The sequence below is a fragment of the Tupaia chinensis genome, unplaced genomic scaffold (assembly GCF_000334495.1).
Source record: "Tupaia chinensis unplaced genomic scaffold, TupChi_1.0 Scaffold000549_1, whole genome shotgun sequence".
In the NCBI taxonomy this organism is placed as follows: Eukaryota; Metazoa; Chordata; class Mammalia; order Scandentia; family Tupaiidae; genus Tupaia; species Tupaia belangeri.
Genome location: NW_006160061.1, coordinates 5,952,882 through 5,964,967, shown reverse-complemented (window position 1 = coordinate 5,964,967; position 12,086 = coordinate 5,952,882). Strand labels below are relative to the sequence as shown.

Sequence of the window (12,086 nt, the reverse complement as noted above, 5' to 3'; positions counted from 1 at the left end):
CAGAATCAGAAGAGGATGAGAGCTTAGAAGTTCTAAGACTGAAAATTTCCAGAATAAAAATATTATTTACAGAGGTCTAGTATGACAGGAACTAAAAAATTGTCATTGGACATTGGATTGGGCAGTTAGGAGGCCAGTGGTAACCGTGGTAAAAGCAATGCCAGTAGAATGGAGGGTGTACAAAGTGGCAGTGTGTTGAGGAGTGGGTAAGTATACAGCACAGGAGAGAAAACATACAGATTATTTATCCTTCCTTCCACCCATAATGTAAAAAAACTTCCCGAAAAGTAACAATGGAAGGATTTCTTTTCTTTTTTTTTCTTTTTTTTTTTTGTGTGTGGTAGGACATGTGTACTCACTGGAGAAAGAGAAAGGAAAAGTGAAAAATCACCCCGGGGGACCGTCAAGCCGCAGCCACTTCTCTCAGGATTGTGGGAATGTGTGTAGATGTACTCAGCATGTTTTTCAGGCTGCCAGGCCTCGGACTCCAACTACGGAGTGAGCTATGTGGGGTCCAGCGCCTTAACTCCCATGCCACCTGCTAGCCCATTAAGATGACAGTGATTTGACTGCTTTTGTAAACTGAGAGGAAGAACAAAGGAGGAAAAGCTGAAAAAGAAAGGTGGCATTTGGAGCAAGATGGCTGAGAGGCCGGATGTTGTATGTGCAATTCCTGTTTCTGCCACTGCGTAGCTGTGTGCCCGTGGGTACAATGCGGTACCTCCCCAAGCCTAAATTCTTTTCTACAATGGGAATATTAATTTCTGCTTTAGGATTATTATAATATAGGTAATACTGAGAGAGCCTTAATAGTACCTGGCATATGGTATTTAGTAAATAGCTATTTTTTATGAGAAAGGTGGGTAAGAGAAATGAAATTATATACAACTTGCCAGTTGAAATATTTCACCACCATATTAGATATTTAAAACTTTATGTAATCATTTTAATCCTCAATATTGTCAAATTGTATAATAAATGAGTACCTTTAAACTGATGTGCTAATGGCATACTAATCACATAAAAAATATTAATGTTTTTATTTAATGTACTCCTCAGGATAATTTTGTTCTTAAAAACGTGAATAGCTTTATTTATTTATTTTTAATTTTTAATTTGCCAGGGAATGCATGTGCTCACCAAGGAGAGAAGCAGAGAGAGAGAGAGAGAGAGGAAAAGAAAGCAAGCACCCACCCCAGTGCCCATGGAGAATGGTCACACTGTAGCCCTTTCTGCTCTCTCTGTCCTTTTGGGATTTTCGGCATGCATGAACTTGTGTCCAGTGTGTTTTTCAAGCTGCCAGATCCGGGACTCGAACAGTTCAGTCAGCCAAATGGGATTCAGCTACTTTAACCCATTGGCTGACCTGAAATAGCTTTATCAGAGAAAATACTTACACAGCTTTTAGATATGTTATGATTTTCATCAGTGAGGATCAAATCTTCCATCTATATGTACACATAAATTTCTTTGGTAACTGATTTTTTATGAAGCTGGAAAAACAATTAAGTGATGAAATCACACTTTCACTTTAAAAACAAGAAATAATACTTAGCCTATTAATTTTTATGAAATCTCCACACTTTACCAATACATAAGTTTTCAAAGTCTAGGGATCTTGACCCTAGGCTCAAATTTCACTCTAATTTGTTGTGTTCAACATGAAGTTCATCACTTAAATTCCAAACTGAGCGGGAGCAGCCTGCCATTCCTCATAACCCTCTTATTTTGTACCATTCAAAGATGTGTAACCTGGCTTTTTTTTTTTTCTTTAATTAGTGAAGATGAGGATAATGTGTGACAATATAGGCAGTGAAGATGAGAAGTGGCAATCATCCCCATTAATGATTATAAATATGCTGGTATGAACATCTGTTGCTTAATCAAGTAGGGCTTAGAGTGTCCATTAGTAAAAATGTTTATTATTAAATGTCAGCGGGGAATAAAAAAGAGAAGAAGCAACTCCACAGGGAGGCCCTGTGGACTGGAAGACTGAATTTTGACTAATCGATTCATGAACTCATGAAACTTTTTCTTCTCTTTTAAGTTCATTCTTCCCTGACCCAAACAGTTAGTCAAAAAGCTAGTCTGGAACCAGCAGTTGGCATGGAGGTTAAGGCACTGGACCCTACATGGCCGACTGTGCAGTTTGAGTTTTGGACTGGCAGCTTGAAAAACACTGTGGGGTGGACCAGCAGTTAGCATAATGGCTATGTCGCTGGACTCCTATGTAGTCGACCGCAGTTCGAGTCCAGGATCCAGTGGCTTAAACTCACGCTGGGCGCGTGTGCGTGAGTGCCCAAGATCCCGAGAGGAGAATGGAGGAGAAGGGATTGCAGCATGGCCATCCCCCCGGCGGGTGATTTCTCGCTTTCTCTCTGTCTCTCTCTGTCTGTCTGGTGAGTGCAAGCGCCTTACAGCAAAAAAAAAAAAAAAAAAAAAAAAAAAAAACTCTCCGAAATAAAACCCCAAAAATCACTGTGGGCAAATGTGCATGCATGCCCAGAATTCCAAGAGGAAAATGCAGGAGAAGGGATTGCAGCATGGCCATCGCCATCTCCTTTGGGAAGTGCTTTCTCACTTCCTTCTCTCTCTCTGTCTCTGGCCAGTGCATGTGCTTTGCAGATTCTCCTGATGTGGTTAAATACTTCCATACCCCACATCTCTGTATTTATTTTCTCTTCATTTCTTCATCTGTTAACCATTTAAGTTTGTTAAAGGCAAAACATTATACCAATTTAGCTTAAATGAATGCAAGATATTTACAAACATTTTAAATATTCAATTGAAGAATGAGATAGTGAAACTAAAATTCTAGCTTTTCATTCAACAAGTAATGTTATTGAATAGTTTTTGTCCTTTAATGGTAACATTGTTACAAATTTTTGGTTAGATAAAAATCCTTTGTAACTCTTTGACTTTTGAAAACTATAGCTAAATATTCTTTATTACAAAATTAAAATCAATTTCAGTAATTCTCCCTACAAAGTCATGAAGTATCTCATAGAAAGTTATAATCCTTTCTTCATAAGATTGTAAAGATAAGTAAAAATAAGGTAATATATGTAAAGATTTAACACAGTTCTCAGCATATAGAAATTTTTAAATAAACAGTACCTATTTCTGTTATTAAAATTAAAGGTAAAAAAACAAGGTTCTCTGATCATTTTTCATGGGAACATTTCACCTTCTTTTAGATACTTGGAACTTTATATAGTTAATTTTAAACCCATCAAATCTTAATACCAAATTACATAACAAATGTCTTTTAAAATGTATGTTCATACTTCTCAATACAAAAGAAATAGTAAGGATAAGTCTATTTAACATATTATAAAATGTGTTATATTGTTGGGCAAGTTGGAAATGTTCCCATACTGTCAGGACCCTCGCCATCCAGCCTTCAAGAGGGGCCCCTAGCCCAACTTCAGAAAAACTTTAGATAGCCTTGTAGAGTTGCGGGATTGTATTCTTTCTTTTTTTTCTCCCTCAAGAATTATTTATTTTAATTTATCTTTTATTATTATTTTAATTTGACCAGAGAGAGAGAGAGAAAGGGAAAGTGAGAAAGCAAGCCACCAGGTCCAGGACTCAAACCAAGGTCAACCATGTTGTATTCCCACATGACTTGCCGACCCCCAAGGAGTTGTATTCCTAACCCAGTCACCCAGAATCATGTGTAGCAAACTCCTCACTGGAAAAATAACTCAGCCTAACTCCACAAGCTGACCAGGGCCCCTTAAAACGTTCACAATTACAAATAAATCAGAGAATTATTCCTGTACACAACTCTGTGTCTGCCATGATAATTCACTAATGATTATTTGCTACATAGAGCTGAATAATTTTAGGGTCTTTGACACATCTTTTTTTTGAAAATGTGACAGTTTGGGCCAACAGGCAGCATGGTGGTTAAGGGGCTGGACTCCCACATGGCTGACTGTGGTTTGAGTCCTGGACCTGGTGGTTTGCTTTCTCACTTTCTCTCTCTCTCTCTCTCTCTCTCTCTCTCTCTGTGTGTGTGTGTGTGTGTGTGTGTGTGTGTGTGTATGTCTGTCTTCACAATTACAAATAAATCAGAGAATTATTCCTGTACACAACTCTGTGTCTGCCATGATAATTCACTAATGATTATTTGCTACATAGAGCTGAATAATTTTAGGGTCTTTGACACATCTTTTTTTTGAAAATGTGACAGTTTGGGCCAACAGGCAGCATGGTGGTTAAGGGGCTGGACTCCCACATGGCTGACTGTGGTTTGAGTCCTGGACCTGGTGGTTTGCTTTCTCACTTTCTCTCTCTCTCTCTCTCTCTCTCTCTCTCTCTGTGTGTGTGTGTGTGTGTGTGTGTGTGTGTGTGTATGTCTGTCTCTGGTGAGCTCATATACTCTATAGCAAATTTAATATAATAACAAATAAAATTAAAATACATTATTTTTAAAAATTGGAATGGGTAGGTAAATGAAAGATAGCATATGCATGATGAAATACTATACACCAGTTAGAAGGGATGACTAGATATCAACTTGAACATTGCTCAGAAACAGTGTAAGGGGGATAAAAAGATGTATTCAGAGCATAATGTCACGTGTATATGTATATGAAAGTCTCATAAATGATTTTAGACATTATTTGTGGATATAGCATATGAGATATAAAAACAGACTGGAAGTTGGTGAGGAGGATGGGAGATGGGACTAATGACAAATGAGGACTCCAGCTTTTATTTTTTTTAATGAAAAAAAACTTAAAGTGTGTGATACAGTAACAGCTTATTCTGGGAAGCTGGTATGTTAAGAGTTGTTACTTTACTGTATGTACTTCTTTGCATTGTTTAAATTTAAAAATAAATGAGAAGAATATAAAAGCGGGAGGCTAGCTCACAGGGCCAGTAAAAAGTGGGAGAAAGTGAGTTAGTCGATGCCATATGCCCTTAAAATTCGATTAAAATCAATATGCTTATCTTTCCTTTCAGTTTCACTGACTTAAGTACATATACACTTTCCAATCAGAAGACCATCCATGCCTAGCTTTGGACACACGGGTTTAAGTAGCAAGTGTGTGGAACTTCCGTGGTGTGCCTAGCAGTATGGCACCCAGGGCTGGAACACTCAGAGTGCTCTGAGGTGTAGACAGAAAGCAAACGTGAGTTGTCCAGTCCCGGTGTCTGGGAATACACTCTAGTGAGGGCTGTGGTAAACCGAAAGGCTTCATCTAAAGGCATTCCACTGAAGTTCAGAAATGTGTAAACACTATATTCGCCAAACTAAATAGGACTGTGGGCCAAACTGTCCCACAGCTGCACACTTCCGATCCCCACTAGATGCTGAGTTAGGACTTAACTCTTGGAAAGCCATGCTAATAGTCTGTTATGAAAAGGTTTACCTCTGCAGCTTTTCTAGTATAGTAAATGCCCTGACAGGATGAATGAAATTGAGTAATTATATGCATGAAGGAGGACCAGCAAGTTAACAGCCACGGTGGGCAAGGGGAACGTCACCACACAGGTGGACAGTGGAGTTGCCTGATTTTAGTAATGAGTTCAGTAGCTTCATTGATGTCAGTTCCAAAAGTGGTAGACAGACCGTGTGTTACTCAGCCCAAACCTGTCTAAGGGAAGGCTGAGAGGAGAGAAAAGGCTGGGTGTAGGCTAGGCACCTTGAGACTGTCATTCTCTGTTGAAATCATTACATCATTCCAGTTTGGGGGCAAATGTAGTGGGGCAGAGGGAGGCTCGGAGCCTCAGGGACAGAGAATTCAGCCGTGTCCCACCTGGAACGAACATGCACCAGAATTTTAGCCTTCACGTGCTCAAATCCAGGAGCCAGGGTGCGCCGGAGAGGCAAGGGAGCTCCCTAGTGGCCACAGGCTGTAGTTCAGCTCCTCCGCCCGTCCCCGAGCTGCACAGCCTGGCTGCCTGAGGGAGAGAAGAACCAGAGGCCATGCAGGGCAGCTAGAGTCATGGGGCGTGAGCTGCATCGGTGGGCTGAGTCTGGCCAGTTGTCTTCCAAAATCACCAGGTTGTTCCGGAAGAAGCAATGTAGAAGGAAAAAAGAAAAAGCATTCCCCCGAACACACACACACACCCCGTGTGCTGAATGTTTTGGGTAGTTCAGTAACTTTAATCATTAGTATTCAGTAGGGAGAATCCCAGAGTGATGCTTTGTCATCGGAATTTTCCAAATGTGAATATAAATTGACTTCCTCTGGTGGAATTGGTACTTTTGTTTTCTGATTAGGGAATTGAGTTGAAATTTTGTTTCTTGAATTTATTAATCTGGTGTGTTGTTTTCATTAATTCCAGAAGTGGAAAGCTAAATAACCATTTAGAAGCTGCTATTCATGAGGCCATGAGTGAACTGGACAAAATGTCTGGGACTGTAAGTTAATTTATTTTTCCATTATACTGTGCTTCTTTGAAAATAAATTGTATTATACTTTTTTTGTAAAGTCTCTTGAGTATTGTCAAGCAACTCACGTAGCAATACTAAATTACTAGGCTAGGAGAAAAAACTGATATGAGAAAAGATTCAAAATCATTTAAGAAAAAATATGTAATATTGTCTATGTCTTTTTTCTGAGGTAGTAACTTTTGTTTTTCTATATAACATCCTTTTAAAATGTGAGCAGTAAAATATTGATATTTAAGCTACTGCTTTCTTTCTTCCTTCCTTCTGTCCTTCCTTCCTTTCTTTCTTTTTGGAGAGATTTTTGCTATAGGGTGTGTGCACTTACCAGAGAGACAGAAAGCAAGAAATCACTCCCCAGGGGAAATGGCCACACCACAATCCCTTCTCCTCCATTCTCCCCTCGAGATTTTTGGGCACACACACACATGCACCCAGCGTGAGTTTTAAGCTGCCAGGTCCATGACTCAAACCGTGGTCAACTACCTGGAAATCCAGTAACATAACCATTATGCCATCTGCTGGTCCAACCACTGCTTTATACATTGGTCTCCATGAATAGCAATGACCATTACTATTGGATCTCACATGGCTAAGTGGTGGATGGTGTCCAACCTGGAAGCTTGAAAAACACTCCACGTTGCATGTGTGTGCTTGTGCCAAAAATCCTGAGAGTAAAGGAGAAGGGATTGTGGCATAGAATACTCCCTGGGAAGTACTTTCTCACTTTCCTTCTCTCTCTATCTCTCTGTCTCTCTCCAATGAGTGTACATACCTTGTAACAAAACAAAAAATAAAGAGCAGATAAGCCTCTTATTTCCCATTTTTATTAAACTATGCATATAATGGTTTTGAATATAAGAAGTTTAGTCATTATCCTTTCATTCACAGATCAACTGATGTAAACACGCAAAAATATAATTCTGATAATTTCTTTAAAAATATCAATTATGGGGACCAGCAGTTAGCATAATGGCTATATCACTGGACTCCCATGTAGTCGACCGCAGTTCGCGTCATGGACCCGGTGGCTTAATACTCATGCCGGGCGCATGTGCATGCCCAAGATCCCGAGAGGAGAACAGAGGAGAAGGGATTGCAGCATATATATATATATATAAATTATCTAAGTTTATTTAGCAATGAAAGATATTTTACTTTACACTTTTTGTTAACAAGGTTATCTAAATCCCAGTAATCCATCTAATGGCTGTTGAATGATAAATATAAGTTACAGATTCACAGAATACTGAGACTGATATGGGCCTTAGAGATTTTGTAATCCAACCTGTTATTTCACAGATGTGTGAACTGAGACATTAAATTTCCTGATAGAACTATAAGAAAGGTATGTATAGCAGGGATTATAAACTCAAATGTCTTCTTGTGCCAGGCAGATAATGTCAGTAAGTATAGAAGTCAGATGTGAGGAAACGGCAATTTGAGTGGACTGAGAAATGCCAAGGAAGATGCATTGCTGAAGGGAGGCTACCTACCAGCTCCCAAGGTTAGAGGCTCAACGCAGTGAAGGCCATTGCTCACTTGAGTCTGGTGCTTTCACTATCTGCTCTCCACAGTTCCTTAGGACTTCAGGGTGCTCCATTAATTCTTTGCATCCAGCCCAGCAGGTCAAAGAAGAGAATGTGTGCAGAGGCTGCCAGCCTGGTTTTATGGGCCAGACTTGGAAGGTTAGGACATGGCTGACTTCGCTGACTTTCCACTGGCATGAAGGTCAGGAAAGGCCTGACCCAGTCAGTGGCCTTCTTAATTCAAGTAGACTGGGAAATGTAGCATACAGCATGCTTCCCAAGGAAAAGAGAAAATGGGTTTGACCATCATCTCACTAGTCTGAGCTCCATGACATTTGACCTTTGTGGCCAGCAGGCAGTGGAGAGTAACAAGGACAGTGGCAACCTGGGGGACATGTGCTCTCCTGGGAGCTTCTTCTTCGATGCTCCTATGCATCTTACCATTTGGAAATGGTGCTAATGTTGTGAGACCTGTCCTTTTTTTCCATGAGAAACTAGAGTCTAAAACTAAAATTTCTTGTTTTGCAACTTATCAAAAAATATTAAAATGCCATATGGTTAAATGAAATACCTTTTCAGGCCACATTTGGTCCACAGGGTTCTACTGTAGTCTGCAGTCTTGGATAAAGTTCTTTTTCCTCAATTACAAAAAGTGTTTTTGTTTTTGTTTATGTTTTCTAGAGATTTTTGCTATAGGGTACATGAGCTTGCTAGAGAAACAGTGAGACAGAAAGTGAGAAATCACCCCCCAGGGGAGTGGCCATGCCACAATCCCTTCTCCTCTGTTCTCCTCTTAGGATTTTGGGCACGCATGCACACACACCCAGCGTGAGTTTCAAGTCACTAGGTCCAGGACTCAAACCACAGTCGACCACAAAGAGAAGTCCAGTCCCTTAACCACTATACCACCCGCTGGCCCTATAAAAAATTCTTTAGCTATGGTTAAATGTTTACCTTTAAAACATACAATTAAGGAGCCAGCAGTTGGCTTAGTGGTTACATTGCTGGACTCCTACATGGTCGACCTCAGTTTGAGTCCTGGACCTAGTGACTTGAAAATCATACCACATATGTTTGCCCAAGATCCCAGGAGGAGAAGAGATTGCAGTGTGGGGGGTGATTTATCGCTTTCCCTCCCACTGTCTCTGTCTCTCACTCTGATGAGTACACACATCCTAAGGCAAAAACTTCTAAATATATATATTTAGTTGAGCCAACTTGTAGTCAATCTCAGGAGCTGACTGTTCTCATCTCTTCCTAACTCTATAGAGTTGATTGTTTCATCTCTTCCCAACTCTACATTTTGTAATGTCATGTTGGCAGGTTGAAACTGGCCATGGTGGAAGTATTTACACCACAGAAATTGGCAATTGCTACAGTGGGCTGTGTTTAAATACTAGTTAAGCATTTGCTATACTATTGCCTGGGGCTCATCCCACCTTTCCTGGGTCTTGTACCGTGCCCTCTATCATCAGTAGTCACAATACAATGTGGGGCATCTGAACTCCTCTCCAAACCATACCTGCTACCTAGTGCTCTGATACTGCCCAATCCCTGCTTAGTCTGATACACAGTCCTAAATGCTGCTGGTTCCTTCATTGGTATCTAAAGATGAGTTGTACTGGTTGCTCTTCCTAGACAATGCAAGACAGATCTGCCAACAAGTGGTAGGGGAATTTTGTTTTCCATCCTATTTTTTCTTAAAAATTAAACATCCTTGGGCTTATACTCTTTGACCCTTCTACTGGTTGTAAATAACCAGGGTGATGAAGTAAAAGAGAAAACGTGTTTGGTATATATTTATCTGCTCTTCCAGGCTGTAGTGAAATTGGCTATCTAGGGGCCTCTGACAGGAAAGGTTTTATTTTCATCTTGAACGTGCAGTGGGGTAGCACCTGCACCCTGCATTTCTCCAAATCACTCTTTATAGTTCACTGTTTGCTGGAATCCCTGGAGTGTTGTTCTGCGGACCAGTTTCTAGGAGTCCTCATTCTCTGTGGTGACTATGGGTGTTCTGAGATCTGGGGTCTTGGTAATTTAAAAGTAGAATTTTATTCAAAAGAAGGAGCAAACAGGAGAGAGAGAGAGATTTGGGGGCTGGTCTCGCCATGTTGGAATCCTCCTGCCCCAGCCTCCCCGCTAGCTAAGACCACAGGGACATGCTACCGTGTCAGGCCTGTGGTAGTTGGGCCTGGAACTGAAACTGGGTCTATGTGTGGCCTCAGCCCCCACACAGGGGTAGTCCTCTGCGTGTACGCCATGACTGGGCGTTGGTGAAAATTCTCAATACCTCAGGATATCAGTGATTGAAAATGAAAGCCAGAATTTGATCCCTACCCTGTTTCTTTGTTAGAAATCATAAGGGCCTTGTAATTTCAACCTTTGTTGTTGTTTTCCCTACCTTGTTGTTTCTAGGTTCACCAAATTCCACAGGGAGACAGACAAATGAGACCCCCTAAACCCAAGAGGAGGAAGATCTCCAGATAACAGAGACTACTCCACAAAAATATGCAGTGTTTGTCAGAGGAACATGAAGATGAATCTGTATATAGGTATTGATATAGCATTATTATATCAATATTTAAACGATGGCAGATAGCGACCACCACCACAGGGTGCTAAAAGAAACGGTGATACAAAATTTTCTGATCAGGAAGGATAATGAATGCTGGAAAAGCCAATCAAATCCCTGTATAATGAGAGTGATAAATGGTCAAGAGATGACTGAGAAACTCTTTTTCTATAATACTAAAATTGTGATTATAAGAAATAGTCCAATGTTTCTGAAGAATTTTCAGTGTTGTATATAGAAAATACAGAATTTCATGGTGATATCAGAAATGTAAATACTGTACAATATTGTCATGTACAAGCGTACCTAATGCACACTTTATCTTTTATTGTACAAAGAAATAGTGTACAAAATTCTTTGGTTTCTATGGAGTACACCTACAAGAGACTACCAGTGTAAAGTGATAAATAAAAATACAACCTAAATGCTTTTCTATGATAATGTAAAAGATGCTGTTTTTGTATTTAACAGCAGAGAAAAGGCATGATGATCTAATTTCTGAATTATGACATACACTGCACACCACTGAGTGTCCATTTATATTGTCTGTTTGGAATGAACCTTGCCTGGAAACACTGGACTCAATTTTGGGTGTCTAAGAAATTGCAACCTTGCAGATTTCTAAAGGGATGAGGGCTCACAGGTCTAAATTAAGAATTCAGAAACTGCAACCATTTGTTGCATATTTTTTTTACCTAAGTTTTAAAATAGAATAGGTTTTATAAAAAAAAAAAAAAAACTTAGATGGAATATTTTACTCAGCCATTTCTGTAGTTAATGTTTGATAGCCACCTGATGAACTAGATAACTTATACTGCACCACCACTGATGCTCAGAAGGGTATTTTGCAAACCATATACGACAAGGTAAAGCTTTCTATTTCTGTACATGGAGGCAAAAGCTCCATTTTGAAACCAATATCAGAGAGAAGGTTGATTATAATTCAATTTTTTTGTAGTGACAAAAATAAATCCAAGTCATCAAAGCAAGTTTCATATCCATCCATCAGTATTACTTAGTCCAGAAGTCAAGGTGGCTTACTAAAGTATTAGCAATGGTAATTTTTTATCAGTATTATGTAACATATCAGATTTATTTTATTTAAAGAATTATTTATACCATTAACAGATTCTTATATATATTAATGTGGCTGACATGTGCAGGTTAAATCTATTAACCAAATTATTTATATTATATTAAGTAAGAAAAAAAAATGTGAAACAAATGTAGAGAGAAAATACTACATTACAAGTATACAAACCTAAAACTGTGAGCCATTGTAAAGTACAGTACAAGGTAATCAATAAGAAATGTAGCACAACCTCATCTTCCGTCTTTTTTCACAATTTTTGTGGTGGTGGTATAACCCTATCTCCCAGGCAGTTAAGCAAAGTTTCAGGCCTACAGCCTGATTTCAGCTGATGGATTATCAAAAGCAGGAATTCATTATCCCTTTATTCTTGGAGCCACCAGCCCCTGTCCCCAGTCCTTTAACCTCTGGACAGCACTGCCTTGTCCTCTAGCCTGAGGCTCACTCAACGGCCTAATGCTTAGGCCACTGGGAGGCCTTGTAATGGTG

At 39.6% G+C, this 12,086-nt stretch overlaps 1 protein-coding gene across 1 annotated transcript in view; it reads left to right on the top strand.

The window, feature by feature from the left end:
- Positions 1–11,533, top strand: part of MBD5 (methyl-CpG binding domain protein 5) — a 154,116-nt gene extending 142,583 nt beyond the window's left edge. The window contains 2 exon segments of the mRNA XM_006157649.3: positions 6,304–6,379; positions 10,351–11,533. Coding sequence (XP_006157711.1) covers positions 6,304–6,379; positions 10,351–10,422 — 148 coding nt within the window. The 3' untranslated portion in view covers positions 10,423–11,533.
- The last annotated feature ends 553 nt before the right edge of the window (positions 11,534–12,086 follow it).